Source organism: Trachemys scripta, chromosome 4, assembly GCF_013100865.1.
Source record: "Trachemys scripta elegans isolate TJP31775 chromosome 4, CAS_Tse_1.0, whole genome shotgun sequence".
NCBI lineage: Eukaryota > Metazoa > Chordata > Testudines > Emydidae > Trachemys > Trachemys scripta.
In genome coordinates, this window is record NC_048301.1 from 89,797,699 (window position 1) to 89,817,732 (window position 20,034).

Consider the following 20,034-nt stretch of genomic DNA (forward strand, 5'->3'; position numbering starts at 1 on the left):
ATATCGGCAGAGCCACCAACACGGGAGGCAAAAGGGGCAGGGACATTAAAGCCACCGCAGCGCTTTAAGGACGGTCTTTTGCCGCGGCAGCGCTTTAACGTTTCTGCGCCTCCTCCTGTGGTCAGCGGGGGGGGGGAGAGGTGGGGAGAGGCGCAGCAACGTTAAAGCGCTGGCGAGGCAAAGGACCCTGCACCGCTTTAATGTCCCTGCCCCTTTGTCCCCCCCCCCAGCCTCCGACGGGCGGAGGGGGCAAAGGGAGCAGTTGCCCTGGGGCCGATTTAAAAGGACCTGGGGCTCTGGACGCTGCTGCCACTAGCGCAGCAGCAGCATCCGGAGCCCTGGGCCCTTTAAATCAACACAGGAGTCCAGGGCAAGAAGGGCCAGGGGGCCTGGAAGGGCAGGTTGGGGGATGCTGGCCCCTTCTGCCCGAGTCCCCCAACCCCCTCCGGCCCGTACCAGTAAGTGTCCTGACTTACTTTCACCACTGCATATAATCAACTCTTTATCGGATTTCATTGAACTTTAGCTTTATTTAAGAGAGAAGGGAGGGTGGTATTGATTGTCTGTGGGAAAGTGTGAAGGGGGAAGTTATAGTCACAACATCTGGGCAAGGTGAGAGCTTGCATGGGGATGGAGACAGAAAGGAAGGTTATTGGTCAAGAATAAGAAAATAGGAAAGGGTGAAAGCAGTAAAGTAGGCCTGGAACTACATACGTACAATGCAGAAGTTACATACAGAGCTAAATAATTAACTTGTAGGCGGAGATTTTCAAAGGTACAAAGGGAAGTTAGGTGGCTCAACTCTCATGGAACTTCAATAGGAGTTGGATGCCTACCCCCCTTTTGTGCCTTTGAAAAAATCTGCTCCATAAATCTCAAGTTGTTGTCCTCTCCTCCACCTCTTTCTGTTTGTACCTTGATTATTTAGACCCATGTAGAGCTCATTGCAGACTCAGGGCCAGTTCTTTGGAGCAGGGATCTACCTTTTTATGTAACCGAGAAAGGGCCTACTAAGCTTTTTGGGGTGGAATTTTCAGAAGTGCTTGAGCAACTTACAAGCACAACTCTTATAGGAATCATGATTCTTAGACGTTTAGGCACTTTTGAAATTCCTACCCTTGGAAGTAATATATACCTGATAATAAATAGTAATGGTAATTAGGGCTGTCAATTAACTGCAGTTAACTCAAGGAAAACAAATTAACTAGATTAAAACAATTAGTCGCAATTAATTGCAGTTTTAATTGCACTATTAATAATAGAATACCAATTTATATTTATTATAAATATGTTTCGATGTTTTTCTACATTTTCAAATATTTTGATTTCAATTACAACATAGTATACAAAGTATACAGTGCTCACTTTATTTTTGATTACAAACATTTGCACTGTAAAAAGATAAACAAAAGAAATAGTATTTTTCAATTCACCTCATACAAGTACTATACAGTAACCCCTCACTTAAGTCATCCCGGTTAACGTTGTTTCGTTGTGACATTGCTGATCAATTAGAGAACATGCTCGTTTAAAGTTGCGCAATGCTCCCTTATAAAGTTGTTTGGCAGCTGCCTGCTTTGTCCACTGCTTGCAGAAAGGACAGCCTGTTGGAGCTAGCCGGAGGGGGAAGGGGGAGGGGGAGGAGGGTTTGGAACCAGGGTGGACCGGCAGCCCCCCTATCAGCTCCCCTAAGTTCCCTGTGCGGCAGCCACCCAGCAAGCTATCAATTGCCAGGCAGTTCAGCTGTCCCTACCCCCACTGCCTGCTCCTACTCACTGCCTTGAAGCTGCTCTCAGGAGCATACTGCTTGCTGTGCAGGGGGGGCACGAGGGAAGAGGGGTGCTAATGTCAGGGTGTCCTCCTCCCCCCGCTCCTGTACCTTATCGCCAAAGAGAAGGGGGGGTGGGGAAACGACAGGGCTCAGGATGGAGGGAACTTGCTGGCAGCAGCTGCTATCTCAACTTACTGATCTACTTTAAAAGGCAATGTACTTAGAGTGGGGTCAGCGTAGTTAAAGGGGCAATGCACGTCTCTCTCTCGCTCTCTCTCACACACACACGGTGTGTGTCTCTGTCTCTCTCTGCCATGCTGTCTCCCCTTTCTCCATTTGTGCTGCTTTGTAGAGCGTGAGGCTACATTAACAACAATGTGTTAACCCTTGAGGGCTCAGCCCAGTGCTAGTTCATCATTTAGCAGTAAGGCATTCCCTGGGAAATATCCCACCCTCTTCCATACTCTGACTTCACTACCTCAACAAAGCTTCACAATCATCATTGCTGTGTACAGTATTAACGTGTTTGTATAAAACTTATACTGTGTATGTGTGTGTGTATATATATATATAAAAATAAAATATAGTCTTTTGTTTGGTGAAAAAAATTTCCCTGGAACCTAACCCTCCCCCCTCCCATTTACATTAATTCTTATGGGGAAATTGGATTCACTTAACATCGTTTTGCTTAAAGTAGCATTTTTCAGGAACATAAGTACAACGTTAAGCGAGGAGTTACTATAGTGCAATCTCTATCGTGAAAGTGCAACTTACAAATGTAGATTTGTTTTTACATAACTGCACTCAAACAAAACAATACAAAACTTTAGAGCCTACAAGTCCACTCAGTCCTACTTCTTGTTCAACCAGTCGCTAAGACAAGCAAGCTTGTTTACATTTACAGGAGATAATGCTGCCCAATTCTTATATACAATGTCACCTGAAAGTGAAAACAGGCATTCACATGGCACTGTTGTAGCTGGCGTTGCATGATATTTATGTGCCAGATATACTAAACATTTGTATGCCCCTTCATGCTTCGACTGTCATTCCAGAGGACGTGCTTCCATGCAGATGATGCTCGTTAAAAAATAATGTGTTATTTAAATTTGTGACTGAACTCCTTGGAGAGAATTATATGTCTCCTACTGCATGGTTTTACCCGTATTCTGCCATATATTTTGTGTTATGGCAGTCTTGGATGATGACCCAGCATATGTTGCTGGATTTAAAACACTTTCACTGCAGTTTTGACAAAATGCAAAGAAGGTTCCACTGAGATTTCTAAAGATAGCTATAGCACTTGACCGAAGATTTAAGAATTTAAAGTGCCTTCCAAAATCTGAGAGGGATGAGATGTGGAACATGCTGTCAGAAGTCTTAAAAGAGCAACACTCGAATGCAGAAATGACAGAACCCAAACTACCAGAAAAGAAAATCAACACTGTTGGTGGCATCTGGATCAGATGATGAAAATGAATGTGCATCAGTCCACACTGCTTTGCTTTGTTATCAAACAGAACTCATCATCAGCACAATTGACCAATCAGAATTCCTCGACATCTGAAGATTCATTCATGCCGATGATCTTTGCATCACCACCCAATTGGAAAGATTTGATGACATTCAGCACACTCTAACTGGGTCTCTGAGTGTGCCTGGAAAATACTATTGCACATGGTTTCTGAATGCTAACTCTAGCAAGACACAAGTGCACAACTTCCACCTGGCCAAGCATCATCAGGCTAAGCAAAAACTCCGGGGGATGGTACTATCCTTGAATATTTTGAATATCGGGTATATCTTAGGGTCACATTAGACTGAACACTAACATTCAAAGAGCACATCGAGAAACTGAAAAAAAAAGTGAACTCTAGGAACTGTGTATACCAGAAACTGGCCAATACAAAATGGGGACCTGACCCAAAGACACTCTGTTACTCAGTTGTGGAGTACTGTGCTCCATTATGGTCATTCACACTATGCACACAAAATAGATACTGAACGCAATCAACCCTGTAGGATCATCACAGGGACTTTGAAACCAACTCCCACTGTATCACTACACTACCTCATGACAAAATGGTGGGAAATGCCGATGTTCCTGAAGAACCTGATTCCTTCAGAACAACACCCTGAGGTGCTGACCTCGAATGAAAATACTTCAATATTCCAAATCAAGAGAGAGTTGGGGTGGCAAAGACTGGTGACAATATGGCTAACTGGAAACTGGAAAAATGAGCCCAAATGTGAAACACTAGACAAACACTTGAACACTGCCTGATGCAGAACACCATGTCAACATCCTGTACCCCTCAGGAACTATTTGAGATAAGTGACAACACGAGGTCTTGGCTGCAGTTTTGGAGTGACAAGCTATGACAGTGGACACAAAAAAACGGATCTGAGTCTCTAAGAATACATGGTACCATCGGAGGAGGCAGTTTAACATAATCTGAGTAAAGTATATAACATAATACTGTTGTAAAAAGCATGAACATCATTCTGGGATGTATTAGCAGGAGCGTTGACACAAGTAAGACAGAAGCAGTAATTCTTCCACTTTACTCAGCACTGATAAGGCCTCATCTAGCATATTCTGCCCAGTTCTGGACACTGCACTTCAGGAAAGATGTGTACAAATTGGAGAAAGTCCAGAGGAGAGCAACAAAAGTGATTAAAGGTCTAGAAAACATGACCTATGAGGAAAGACTAAAAAACTGGCCTTGTTTAGTCTGGAAAAGAGAAGACTGAGCGGGGACATAACAGTCTTCATGTGCATAAAGGTTGTTATAAAGAAAAGGATGATAAATTGTTCTCCTTAGCCATTGAGGACAGGACAAGAAGTAGCAGGCTTAAATTGCAGCAAGGTAGATTTAGGTTAGGCTTTAGGAAAAACTTCATAACTGTAAGAATAGTTAAGCACTGGAACAAATTACTTGGTGGGGGGGAGGGGGAGATTGTGAAATCTCCATCATTGGAGATTTTCAATAACAACATAGACAAACACCTGTCAGGAATGGTCTAGATAATACTTAGTCCTGGTTCAGCGCAGGGAACAGGACTAGATGACCTATCAAGGTCCCTTCCAGTCCTACATTTTTATGATTCTGTGCTGCAGATCAATCTGTTCTCCTGCCAGTGATTCAGTCACAGAACAAAGCAAAGTGGTTATGTTTTACCAGCCCTAAGAGTGTGATACGTAAGGTTAGTAGGCCATTATTCATTGCACATAGTAAAGCAATCAGCATATGTTAATTTAGATATTTCCAATGATAATTGGATTTTTGTGTGTAGAAAACTGATATTTATGAATACTGAATTGTTCAATAAGTAATATACTTTCCCAGTTTAATAAAGTATTTAAGCATTTGTTCAACTTTAAGTCAGCAAGTCCATCTCTATTCAGGTAAGCACTTAAGCACATGCTTAATGCTCACTGAAGTCTTAAAAATTTAAGCACATGCTTAAATTCTTTGCTGAACTGGAGACTTTATAAGTGAAGACATCTAGTATTTATAGGAAAATAGGCCCAAACAAAAGTCCAGGAACTGAATGTCTCCAGACTTTGGGATGTTAAAAATTGTGAACCTGAATTTCATGGCTGAGGTCCATCTCTAGTAATTAATGCAATTCAAAAATAAAGCCACTGTCTAACAAACTGCAAATTCACTTATTGTTAAAAAGCAGTTTAACTCTTTTGATGAATCTGTTCAAAAAACTTTACTAACTCACTTGATAGAATAATAAATTAAAAATGCATCCATAATCTCAATTCTCATTTAATTTTTATAACATTAAAGAAATCAATCTTTATGCATTTATATATAACAGCAAACCCAAAGATAAACCATGATTGCCAGCTAACATCAGTTTATGTAAAATAGCTCAAAACCTGGTGTGAAATGTTTACCCTGCATATAAACAGTCGTCAGTAACTGATTTTGCAATAATCTGGTACTTATTTAATGCAAGATTAACACAATAAATCTGATTTTCAAATCAGGTCATATGGAACAACAGCACCTAATTCGCCTGCACAATTACTTCAGTTGTGTATATACATTAAAAATGTTCACAAGTGCCAAGTTAGGCAGCAGCTAGTATGATTTGTACATACAGTCAAAGTAATTAAACTCTCAAATTAGGTATATGATTGCTTTAGGCTTCTGACTGTTTGGAAATCTGACCTTCTAAGAGTGTGTACTTTAACTTTTCACAAATAATTTCAAAATTATATTTACATGCAATGTAATTCATGTTCAGCCCAACATTGTGTTATTGTGTTACCTAATTTGCACAAGAGTAAATCAATGAGAGACTAAAGTTCCTTACTAACATGCAAAATATAAATATAACACATTTGTCCAGCTACAGTGTACTCTCATTAATCTTTTCTCTAGTAGTGTTGTTATTCTCTAAGAAAATGGAAAACAAAGTAAGGATTTCCACAAATAATCTTGGAAGCATATGAGCAGAGGCTTTTTTACAGCTTTTAAAAAACCTGTTAGCTCCATGTAAATTCATATTGAACTTGCATGTAGTTCAATATTAATTTAACTAAGAACTTTTTGATTTTGACCTTTTACCTTCCACATCCAGTGCAGTCCCACCTTCAGCATTGTCAGTGATTGCTGTTCTCTCTTTGTAGTCTTCTTCTGAGTCACTTCGTCTGAAACACTCATTTACAGCCCATGTGACTAAATCTGGTAGGGTAAGCATTAGGATTCCATCATTGGTATATAGTCTGCAGGCTTTCCTGGTAAGTTCAAGTTGTCTTGTACACATGGTAAGCAGCTTAAAAAAACAGCAACAATAAAACAACGGAATGATTAATCATTCAAAGGTGAAATTCTTCCTTCTTCAGAGGACTTATGTGGGATTTAAGTGGTGCATAGACCTGGGCTGCCCCTTTACATAGGGGAGAAGTTTATCAATAGTGAAAACCAGTCTCATTTTATTAGATATGTTCTAATTCATTTGCAAATGGGAGACAAGTTGGATGATCTAAAGAAAAAAACCAGGAACCTATTTTAATTTGCCCTTCTATTAAAATTTTAGAAACATATAATAAAATGTATAGAATATAATGACCAATATAGCTGAATATGTTTTCAGTCTAAATTGAATTTGGCAGAATAAAATATTATGTCATGAGATAATATTGGCAAATCAGTCTCCTACATGTTTCTTAATAGCTAGCTCCAAATTCAAGTCCTGTAGCATTCTGTAATGCCCTCACAGAACCCTAATTAATCATTTTCCTTAGATGTATTTGAGATACACAGTATGCCAAAAGAATAAAAGTTATCTACAGTCATAACATAAAATGTTAAGCAAGATCTCATGTATTACATAGCACATTTGATGTAAATATGTGGTAGAGCTCCCTAAATTATGTGGCAAGAACCCCAGAACTGTATCACTCCCCACCCTGAACCCTCCTTATTACCTACCCTACTGCAGTACAATAAAATCCCTTGTTAATTTATGTTCAGATTCAATACTATTTATTTCATATTACCCTCCTCTTGCCCTCTACCACTTTCAATGTGCTACATCATTTTATTTTGCATTATAGATTTGTCAGGGACCCTGCTGGAGGTTTGGACAGCTGGGTAGTTTGGGGTTTTGGCAAAGGCATAATGGTGGTTTGGGTTTTTTTGGCAACCAGGAAGCAGATGAGGCTTTCGAGCAAGGATGGAGACAGCTTTAAATTTAGGAGGGGGAATTAACTTTCTCATTTCCCACCTCAAACCCTGATAGCTAGATGTCCCACTGTTCTTCCCCAACCCAGCCCAATATCTGCCACTATATTTAACAAGCATGGAGAAATACATAAGCTTGGTATTTCTGTTAAAATGATCAGCACTGAAGTAGTTAACAACATTGACATCCACACTTCTCAGAGGTATTGTTTCAGGCTTCCTAAATATTCAGACAGACATTATTGCATTGGTTTACAATGAGTTCACACTTTAAAGGTTATCTCTACAACCATATGGGCTGGAATTTTAAATTATTTTTCCTTATATGAAAGTTTAGATTCTGGAGCACAATTGTATGCAGCAATTTCAAAAAGAACAATTATGTTGCAATTTATGTGGCACCATCAATGCATTTTACACGGGGTTCTGGTGTCAAATATATGATAAAATAACACCAATGTAGGCTGTACTCCAATCACCTTCTCCTAGAATACAAATGGCTGTGACCCAAGTTGGAGTCATCATACTCTAGAGTGCAGAATGATTCATCCTTTTGCATAAAGCTTCTCAAAAAAATCTTAGTCCACCTTCTAAGAAACCCCTACTTGCCAGGAGTGACATGCAGAGATATTAACTCCAGGTGAAGTCTCTTTCTGCCGAAACTGGCAGGGCTTATAGTAAAGAAAATAACTTGATAGGTGGATTGTAACTACTGATTGATCTTTAGCAGAAATAATGGAAGCCATGTTCTATCCTTTCAGGCTCAGAATATTAGGAAGGTATGGTCTCGTCAGATGAGAGCTGTTTGCCTAAAGACAGTGGGAACCAAAGACTAATTAGAGGAATTGATCAGTCTTTTAAACTGACTGGCTGATATACACTCATGTCCCTCAGAGGTTCCTGACCTACAAGACTCTCTGTTGCTTTTGACCTACATTAATTACTGAAAGAAATGTAATTCAATGTATTTTTATAAATTTTATTAAAACTATTAAACAAAAAAAGATTAAAACCAAGAAAACATCTCACCAAAGCTAAACTGCTGCTAATATTAAACTAAACTAAGAAAGTAATACAACTATTACACAAAATCAGATCAATAAATCAACAAATTAATCTCAATAGTGATTGGAATTAAATTATCAAATTAACACAAAAATAGCCAATCATAGATTCTAGGACTGGAAGTGACCTCATGAGGTCATCGAGTCCAGTCCCCTACCCTCATGGCAGGACCAAATACTGTCTAGACCATCCCTGATCATTACAAGTTCTAGGAAGGGATTTAAGGAGGTGGTTGTCCTTTTGGTTATAAACTGAAGAACTGTATCTATAACTTGGAGCTGGGTAAATGTTTTAATATTGGAACTAATTTATCTAGTGCCTAGCCCACAATTTGAGCTAATTATAAAGCTTCCTCCTTATTTCAATTCTTATGTGGTGGCTAACTCTTTCCCTCACCCCCAACTGAGATATAATATAGACTTTACAAAATACTTGTGCAGTAGTTCAACAACTCTGATCTGGTGACAGTTTCATTTCTCATAGGACTTGTAGACACAGGACACCGAAAACACTTTAAATGGATAGGCTCTCTCACCAGTCCACAGAAGACTGATGTCACATTAAAGTCTGTTTCAGGCTCTTGCTTGAGGACACAATTATTGGTCAAACAGAAGCTCGGGAAAAATAACAAAATAAAGTAGTTTCTCTGTCCAACATCGGCTACAGTTGCCAGAGGCTTTTCCCTCACCTCTCTCAGCCCTTCCTGGTCCTACCTGACCAAGGAACTCCTGCAGGAACCTACCTACTCTCTGCAGTTCTCTCCCTCAACTGAGCTTTTGCTGGCCTTTAGAAGGACTAGGACCCAGATCCTCAATGGCATTTAGGTGGTTTGTTGACCCTTCTCAGCCACACATTTGATTCTTATAGTTTGTGAATTTTACTTACTCCATCTTCCAGTGCCTTGCTCCAAGGCATTTGGGCAAATCAGGTGTAAGGCCTACTTTGGCACCATGCAATTTGGTCCAGTCAGGTTTGAATTAGGTCATCAATTTTGGGAAAAGACCTGCTTAAGCCAGAAATTTTTAAAATATTTGTCTTTTGCACATCACAGAGACTATAAGGCTCTGATTCCCAAAATATCAAAAATACAGAAGCTGACATGTCTTATCTGTGTGAAAAAGTCTTGCAATGAGACTGTCACCAATTTACAGAAAGTTTGACCCCAAAATCCTGTAAAAATTTCCAGAGTTCCAACAGTCAGTCACAATATTAATCTATCAGCAATATTAAAAATAAGCTTGACCATCTTGTGCTCAGTGTCATCATTCTTCTCATAAACAAGATAATGTACAGTAATTTTCTATTTTGGATCTGGGTTATAAGTCAAATAATTTATCTTTAGAAATTTCCATCTGAATAGAGAAAACTTACTTTAAAATCTCTCAAGATTAAACCAAACTTAAAAAAAAAGGTTTTTACATTTTATATAAGGTCTATATTCCCATAGATGCTATTTCTCTTAGAAGAATCACCACTGATTATGAACAGAAGAAGGAGGCTGTGTTTGGGTCCAGATCAGAAGGTTTAAACTAGGATGAAGAGTTTAGGTTGGGGGCTGAACAAATGCTAAATTCATGTCTGACAATGGCAAAATCTCTTAAAATGTTCTCCTGCAATTATCAGCCTAAATAGTGGAAATATCATAATTTCAAGTGTTATTGCAAGATTTATGCCATGAAAATGTTTTATCATACTGCGGCATATCAAAACTGAATTTGAAGAATAGATTCCTACAGGCCCTGGATCAGACTGGGAAACAAACGCATAGGGCAGGACAAAATTTGTGAATTCAAAACAAACACCTCAACAATTCATGATGAAGGGAGATTTAGCTTTGAGATTCTGGTTTGGGTTCATCTTGGTCACTGACAAAGGCTGCTTGTCTTTGCCAATACTCTAGACATTATAATTATTTCTGGGGATGATTGTTACTAATACTTACCATAGGGAATGTGCTAGCAATGATTAACTGACCATTTCGGTAGCCAGCTCCATTTCTGTATGCAATTATTTTCACTGCTTTCTGGTTCATAGCTGCAGAGATCTTTTCTGAGATTGTTTGTATGGAGGTTTCGGTCCGCAAAGATGCTAGAACTTCTTCTAAATAATTCAAGGTATTTTTGGCTTCCAATGTGGATAAATCAGTCTTTAAGATAGGAAAGAACCAGATCCAATCAGGCTGCTGCTTTTATTAAATCAATACTGAAGTGAACTTCTTTTAATGAAGTTCACCAAGTTAATTTAAAATGTATTCAGTCAACACTACATTTATTGAAATATGGAATATACTAATATCTACTCTGCATGTACCTTTGGTGATCACACTAAATCTCCAGGGATTTCTGATAGCTATGATTTGTTAAAGATGACAAGAGATGGCTAAAACCAAATTTTGTAGGAAAGCTAATGAGACATTTATGTATTTCTTTTAAAGATCATTGAAAATATCTGTACACACAACTGTTTAGGTAAAGATGAAACAGCTTTCAAAAGATATCTCCCCTTCTTCAATGCAGAGCTCCCATTAATTATTTACTCTTATTACTAATATCTATAGGAGTACCACATGTGCAGGTCAAGAGACAAATATGCCCCCAACAGATACATTTTAATGCTAACAGGAAAACTATTCCAAAATTTGGTATAGCACAAAATAATATTTACCACATTTATATCCCTAATAACAAATCTGCCACTCTTTTGACTTCCATTCAACAAGAAAGTTATTTTATAATCCTGAGTCTACAGTACAGCTAATAGGACAAATTAAAAAAATACAAACCTTCATCACATTAACACACTTAAAAGGTCCCAAGGAGAAATTATTTGCTTCCTCAGAGCCAGAGGCACAGAAGAACATGCTACCTGTGGGTAATTTTTTCAGTTCTTTCTTTCCTCTTATGGCTCTTGCACAAGCCAAGCATATCATGAACTTCTGCTTTCCACTGGGTGAAAGAAAATAGTAGCCCTAAAAAGAAGGGGAAACAATGGTTTCAATGCTTTAGAGTGTCCAGATGTGCAACAGTACAGTTATCTAATTACTTCCTATAAGCATTCAGGATTTCCTCAACACAAGTCCACCTTTGCTAACCTTCCTGATGCTGCCAGTTAGGTTACATGAATAGCTGTTGTTCATTTGAAATAAGACAAGGACACAAATGACTTTGGATCTTCAGCCCTCACCTCTGGACATTACAAAATGGAACTGATGTTGGAACAGAGCAACTGTGACATCGGAGGTGAGTAACTGACAATATACTTTTACTTATTACAAATCTATGTATTGAAGTGACATAAAATTTGACTGGGGATTTTATCATCATTTAACCATGACCTGTTTCATAGCCATGATGTCATACTTAGGAAACAGAAACTTCTACAGACATGACTGCTCAATATATTACTTTACAAAGTACTTTTTTTGCTAGCAGGAAGAGAAGATTATGCACTGACACCTGAAGTGGAGCACCCACAGGGACAGCACCTGAAGAAAAAGTGAAATATTTCATCTGTCCATTTCAGATAAATATAAATATATAGGTATACACATAAACTTTCTACTCAACCTGTTGTCTGCATTGATAGTGGATTAAACTTCCCTATGTCAACTTTACATACCTTAAAAATATATTACTTACTGGCTGGTTTATTTTTTCTCTACTGGTCACAGAGAATGTGCAAACAGAAGCATGATTTGCTGCTGTGATTTCTTGATCCAGTACTGTGCTGTAAAAGGCACTAAATACTCCTGCATTTTCCATGTAATGCCACTTTTGATTGGCAGCCCCATTGCTGTATTCTTTATATTTCTGTCAAAACATAAAAAGATAAATCCTATCCCTACACTATAGCATTCTGCTATTCAGTATTTGGCATGAATGCCTTGTGCTGTTTAAAAGTGTGTTTTTCAGATGAGACTTTAAATTCTCAAGTCTATTCCATGTGGACAGTAAACATCTCATGACACTTTAAGTAAAAGTAGGTATTTGCCTCAGTATCTTTGACAAATTTCCCCCCTGCACTCAGTGTTGTATGGTGGATTATCTAATCTTCTGCCATGGAGGTGGCTACATTTCAGAAGTGGGGTATGTACAGAAGCAGTTTTAAAGTGCTGTGCGATCCTTTGGGATAAAAGGGGTGCTAGAAACATAAAATGATGTTAATAAAATAGACAATATTAGGTAAATGAAAAAGTGAACTAATCAGCATAGGTGGTCTGCCATCAACATCTTGCCATCAGAGATGGGCAGTCTTTAAACCTGGGGTCTTCTTTCTGGGATCTGCCATCATGGCAGAAGACCCAAATAACCCAACGAGGTCATAAGAGAACAAAAGACAGGAAGGATGGATCAGTGGTTAGGGTGTTAGCCTAGGACTTAGGTGACCCAGGTTAAATTCCTTACTTCATAATGGACTTCCTTTGTAACCTTGGGCAGGTCACAAAGGTTAGATTAATTAAATGGGAGTTTAGGTGCCTAAATATTGTTGAGGAGCTAGGCTTCTGTGTCTCAGTTTCATACCTATAAAATGGGGATAATAGCATTTCCTGACCACACCAGGGTTTTGTGAAAACAAATGCATTAAAGATTGTGAGGCACCCTGATGCTACAGTAATGGGAACCATATAAATTAGGTAGCTAATGTTGATTCCTGGAAATGAAGTTCTGGGAAACTCTCTGAGGTACTGTTTCCTTTGGAGATACTCCTCAAATTAAAACAAACATTATATTATTTTATTTTATCTTAATTATTTATGACAAACTTATATATGACTAAGGAGAGAAACAGAAAAAATGTCAACAAGCTAAGAAAGTTGAGGGATTAGAAAAAGTTCCAATTTACAGCTGGAATAAACTCAGTGTCCATAGGAGACTCTTTTTAATGTAACCTTGCCTAAAATATTCCTTAGCTTCAGTCAAAGTTCATGTGTCTCCCTCCTCAAATGGTCAGAGCTTTCCAGAGGATCCTAGGTTTTGGGGTAATTCACAGGTGTATGCCAACAATGGGGATCTCTGCTGACAATACTTAAAGGAAAAGGAAATGACCATTCAGAGAATCAATTTATTTAATTTCTGTGGCTGTTCCCTATATAATTATATATCACATGTCATTCATTACAGGCCTATTGCTATTTTTCAAAATATGTCACATCGATATTTTTTCCCAATCTTTTCAGTCAATGCCAGAATTCCAAAAGCATATTTGATTAGACAATATTTTATATTATAGTTGGCGTGACAGTTTCTGCTGGTCTAACAGGCATTCTTTAATACTATGCAGGTAAAGAAATTTAAATACTTAGAATCACTTTTGGCATATAAAATGATTTAATTCATTTATATATATAAAAAACCCAGGGAAAACAAGCCATTTCAACAACAACTTCGTCGTGCATGGCAGCTTGCTGCATGAAATATGAATGAGAAGCCATATGGAATTCAAGATTTTGCAAAACCCTCAGACTATTGTTTGGAGTTCACAAAAACCATGAGTTCATGAATCTTTTTTCCTGTAATTTAAAACTCTTGGGGTAAATTCAGAGGGGAGTATAAGTAAGTCCTGAAAGAGTCTAAACTGAAGTAGCTGGTATCGCCTTCAACATGTATGTTACAAGAAAACAGACTGCTTCTTGTCTCCCTTTGACCCACATTCACTTACCATATCATGTCTACAGTTGGTCCAATGATTCTGAGTGTAAGTGAGGCTCAGCTGGTATAACTCACATATCAAGGAGCCAGAACAGAAGAGTTTACTGAAGCTAGCAGCTAACAGGAAGATGTAAGTTAAAGCAGGCTACCCTCTATATTACATCTTCTCATCCCTTCTGTCAATTAGTGTGTAAGTTACAACAACAAAGTCTTTCACACATCCTTACACAGGTGTAATAGGTCTAAGAAAGTCTAAATCAGTGTAAGGGAATCAAAGTGTCAGGAAGTTTAGCTTATACCACCTTACACTTCACTTCAGGGTTTGGCTAATTGCTTTGTAGTGATTTAATTTTTTAAAAACACAACTTCCTAGCATTTTCTTTGCCTGTGTATTAGTGATAATAAACTCTGAAAAACACAAGTGGCTGCCTGATACATGGCAATATCAATTCCATAATTATTTTTGTATACCTTTATCTGCTCCCTTTCCCCCCCCATCTCCCTCTATATTTGTTTTTCACTCATCCATCTCTGTTGCATTTTCAAACGATTGTTTCCTTGGAAATAGTCCTCTAAACACAGGATGATGGAGAGCATTCAAAATTAGGCAAAACAAATTCAGCTATTCCCAATATGAAGACATTAAGGGTATCTATAAAAGATGTGGAATGATTAATAATGTCTCTACTGAGCAAAAAGCTGGAACAATGGGCAAAATAAGCGAGTCTTCCCTTTTGATTTTAGCGAGTGCAAGAATGGCAGCATCTCTGAGAACAACTGGCATATTGGAACTTAATTGAGCTGACTAGGGAAGGGCTCACCAGAATCAATTTAACATTTCTCACTTTTATTATATTGCACGAATTTTAAAATATTTGTCACAAACCAAGGGCCTGATTCTGCAAACTGTAATGCATGTGACTAATCCCTTTGATGTATATTATTATGTGAGTAATTTCCACCAACTGGCCTTAATTGCTGCAAGAAATAAAAGATAAAGCTTTCATAAAAAGAGTGGAAGCACACACAAAATACTTGAAAAGCAAATTGGTTTCCAATAAAAACTAGTTTGGGGGGAAATATACTGTACATATCCTATGAAACTGATTGCACTACTAAATGTCAGATTGTGATAGTTTTTATCTCATTGACTGATGTCATAAAGGCATTGACAGAGATAACTGCAATTGTTTGTATTCAGTATTAGAGAACAAAGTTGTACCCCATATTTATCAGTTGCATTAAATACTTAGTGAATGATTCTGACACACAGTTACTCACAATTCAACACGCTGACTTTAAATGTTCCTTATTTTGAAACTAATATGCATGAAACTTTACCTTGGCATTTCTGGACTCCAGAATGTAACTATCATCTTGTTTTTATTGATAATTTATTGGACACAATTATTTTAAATCTTTGCAACAGCTGTAGTCCTTGGACTTCCTGTGTTATCTATAGTATACAAAGCACTATTCAAAGAAAATATGATTCAAAGCTGAATCGGTATTTGAATACAACTGGACCCTGGGCCTACATCTAGGCGTACAGCAAGAATTTTTGTCTCCTCTTTTAAATGCAATTTCTTACCTGCAGAACAACAGCACACCCTTTCATGTCCAGTGCACATTTTGAATATCTAGGCTGCATGCTGGGCATTGACACTGCTAGCACTAGATTTGGATCACTCATCAAATGAAATGTCCTAAGAACAGAAAAATAACAGTGACACTATAATGTAAAAATGCAAATATTTTATAGATTACCTAAATTCATTAGGCTTTCTCCTAAACTACTCTTATAGCTAGAGAACATGAGTGATGCCACAGTAATGCACACTTTTATGAAGAAGCCTTGACAGAAGGATTATTAGCACATACCAAAATGCTGGCATAGCCCTTGGTGGGTTTGGTTCACAAGGATCTAGTTCATTTTGATTTTCAGATTTACCCCAAACCCTACATTCAAAGCACAGTTTGAGTAAACCAATTACGAACTTGGTGAGTTTCTCTCTTTCTTCAGAAACGCTGTGGCGCTATCCCTTGCCTGACAGCACACCCTCGTCCTTCCTCCAACAGAATCTGCCTCACTCCTGCATTTTCGGAGAACCGCCCTTTCCTCCTCTCACCCTCAAAAAAAGGCTTCAGGACCAAAGACAGGAAGATATGTGCATCATCTCTCCACCCTCCCTGAATACACAATGACTAGAGACACTTCTCCTTTGACCTGGTGACATGTCAATGGCATTTTATTCCCATCCTGACATCTTCAGTGGGCTCCCAGCTGTTCCCTACCCTCTCCTGAATGCTTAGAGGTTTCCCTGCTAGCATGCAGTTCAGACTGAAATAGAGCCAACAAAGTATAATAGCATCAACTGAACTAGGATTAAATGCTGTTCTCCACATTAACATGAGAAAAGCTTATCTAACGCAAACAGTTCTTATAGTCTTAACTTTACATCCAGCTAATAGTACATAAATCACTGCCTACTCCAAGACACGAGAAAGCTCTGTATTCTTAATAGCATTCAGAGTCCTGCATTGCTATGTGAAGGGCAACTCTCCAGCCATACACAATACCCCTTCCTAAAAACTACAGAACCTCCATGTGCAATGCTGCTAGTCCCTCAGATGCAAGACAAGCATGTCAGGCTGGCCACCCATCTGTTATGGATATAGAGGGGAAGAAGCTTGCCTTGCTAAAACCACAGAGACTCCAAATGGGACAGCAGGACATCTACCTGGCTCCTGGAGTTTTGGGAGTGGGGGCCTCCAAAGACAGGAGAAAGAGAGGTGAGAAGGAGAATAAAGAGCACTGGTTCTACTAGGAAGACACTTAAAAGTAAAGAGGGGGAGTCTGGTCCTGTTGGTGGGAGAGTTCAAACAGTGACAATTCCTCAGATTTGTCACCTACAAAGGAGGGCTCAGGTTTGGGAATCTCCCTAACATCCTCAGCTGTGAAGACTGAAGCAAAGAATCATCTTTAAGTGCTCCTTTTTTATCTCAATCGTCCGGGACCCCACTGGTTGTTTAGTGGGCTTCCTCAATTTTATTCTTTACTATTGTTTCAACTAATTTGCCCGGTACTGACATTAGACTTACCAGTCTGCAATTGCCAGGATCAATTCTAGAGCTCTTTTTAAATATTGGTGTTACATTAGCTATCTTCCAGTCATTAGTTACATAAGCTGATTTAAAGGACGGTTACAAACCATAGTTAATAGTTCCACAATTTCACATTTGAGTTCTTTCAGAACTCTTGGGTGAATGCCATCTGGTGACTTGTTACTGTTAAGTTTATCAATTAATTCCAAAACCTCCTCTAATGACACTTCAATCTGTGACAGTTCCTCAGATTTGTCACCTACAAAGGAGGGCTCAGGTTTGGGAATCTCCCTAACATCCTCAGCTGTGAAGACTGAAGCAAAGAATTCATTTAGTTTCTCCACAATGACTATCATCTTTAAGTGCTCCTTTTTTATCTCGATCATCCGGGACCCCACTGGTTGTTTAGCGGGCTTCCTGCTTCTAATGTACTTAAAAAACATTTTGTTATTACCTTTTGAGTTTTTGGCTAGCTGTTCTTCAAACTCCTTTTTGGCTTTTCTTATTACATTTTTACACTTAATTTGGCAGTGTTTATGCTCCTTTACCTCACTAGGATAAGAAGACAATTCTGTGTGCTTGGGATCCAAGCATAATCTATTGTACTGTATGCTTTGTCCAATATGGGGCCTTGAATTAGGAGCTTAAAAGGGGATGGAGCAGATGGAGACAGACACTTTTCTCTCTATTCAAGACTGTTGCTTTTATTTTATACTGCTAGTGATGGAACAGTGCAGTTTTTCTCTCTTCACGAGCCCACAATTTGTTTAATGTATCCTTTGTCATTCTGCTGCAGTGGATTTCACTTCTCAGGGGAAAGAAGTGAAGAAGAAAAGATGAGTAGTGTACTGTACAGCAGTGTATAAAGCTAGTGGCATTTTAAACATGCTCAGTATGTCATTGCATTCAAAGGCGAATGACATATGCGTGCTGAAGTTTTCCTTTTCTGTTTTTGAAGGACACAGTGCTTCTGGATTCCTCAAATTAGCACTGGTCTGGAGCTCTAGTAGCAGTGCAATACATTGCCTCCTAGAATCCATATTTTAATCCTTTTGACATAGACTGAGTGGACTGTGGGGAAGAGAGCACTTCACACTGCTGTCCCCCTTGTGGTTGAGTTAAGGAGCCCTCATGGGGGTGGTGAGGGTTTCCCTTGATTGGAGGGATTGTTGCTTTGATATAAGTCTTTTAAATCTATCTATCTTCAGCTTTCTACACTAGAGATTCATTTATGAGATTCTTTGCTGTAAATTAATGGTTAGTAAGACAAGAAAATGATCAAAAAAGAACTATTGAAACCCTATTAAAAATCCTAAACCTAATTCTTTCCCACCCAATACACTAAGAATAACTTCAATGACTAGATAACAGTCCACAGAGCTGGAATTGTGTTTTAATGTATGATACAGAAAGCTTCCCTTTATAACATTTAGTCTCACAGATCAGCGAACATGCTTGTACCTGTCATGATCTCTCCATATCCAGCACTGATTGGTATCATCAGGTTTCTTTTCCACCAAAACAACTTCAGTCCCAGCATGTAGAATAGCATCCTGTACCCCCAAAACAAGCCCTGGAAATGCACAGTTTATAATCTGTTTGTCTCTATACTCAAACTGCTGACGGTGAGCCTTCTGCAATTCTGAATTCAGCTTTGGTTGAGGTCTGAATAAGCAAAATTGTATTTAGGGTTAGAAAAATGCCCTGTTAACTAACATCAGTTACACACAACACTTATGACAAGTAGATTTTGCAGAATCTTTGTTAACTTGTCTGACTGTGTTCTTAACTATAGAACAAATGACCAGGAGTACATCAAGGGACTGGGTGTGTGAGGGCAGGGAGAGGAACAGAGAGGATGGACAGAGGAAAAAGTAGAATGAGAGGGCTAACATAGGGAAAGCTATTTCCAAGACAAAGGTGAAAAGCATACTGGCACTCATTGCCATTAGTTCTACTATACTGGCTTTCTGAAAAAGCACAGAGGCAAACATCACCTTAATTTGGTTGTGTTTGCCTCTATCTGCTTATGTAAAAATTGGAATAAATGTGCTATGGACAATAAGGGCTAATTTGAATGTAGTCCAGCATGCCTCTACATCCTTGACTTTTAAATAGTCATTCTAGTAAATCTAGTTAGATGCAGGTAACATGCAGATAAATAACACGCAATTCTGAACTTCACGAAAATAAATGAATACATCCTAAAGTTATGGTGGCAACAAATTCCAGAACAGTAGTGCTTGAGTGAGCTCAAGTGAATGATATCACTTTATCTCAGTGTATTTTTCTGAATGACATTTTGACTGCTTTTCATTTTAATGTAATTTAGGGATTTCCTTTCCTACCCATATTTTCATTTCTTCAGTTTTCCCTTTCTATTATTTACCCCTGTCCATATCCCATTCTCCTTACATTTTTTTCCCTCTTATTTCTTGTCTGTGGTGTGCCACCTCTCCTTTGGCTGGGAGATACTTCCAAATGGCTGTTAAATGCCTTGAATATCAAAGGTCTGACTTTTAAAACCCTGTCGTGTACCTGCAATTTGGTGTGGCATATAACTTTGGGCACAATTCACTGGGAAAACAAATAAAAACATATAGACTGCACTTGTCAACTAAGGACCTGATATAATGCCCACTGAAGTCAATGTAAAGATTCACAATTACACCAATGGACATTGGATGAGGCCCTCCGTGTCTACATGTCTTCATTTGTGCCCCCAAATAGCTGTTCA

General features: G+C 38.6%; 1 protein-coding gene across 1 annotated transcript in view; it reads right to left on the reverse strand.

Moving 5' to 3' along the window:
• The window catches only part of DCDC1 (doublecortin domain containing 1), a 420,863-nt gene that overhangs the window by 35,299 nt on the left and 365,530 nt on the right, over positions 1–20,034 (reverse strand). The window contains exons 27-32 of the mRNA XM_034769879.1: positions 18,759–18,962; positions 15,784–15,898; positions 12,183–12,353; positions 11,327–11,512; positions 10,487–10,690; positions 6,361–6,568 (exon numbers count right to left, since the gene is read on the reverse strand). Coding sequence (XP_034625770.1) covers positions 6,361–6,568; positions 10,487–10,690; positions 11,327–11,512; positions 12,183–12,353; positions 15,784–15,898; positions 18,759–18,962 — 1,088 coding nt within the window. The remainder of the gene's footprint in view (positions 1–6,360; positions 6,569–10,486; positions 10,691–11,326; positions 11,513–12,182; positions 12,354–15,783; positions 15,899–18,758; positions 18,963–20,034) is intronic.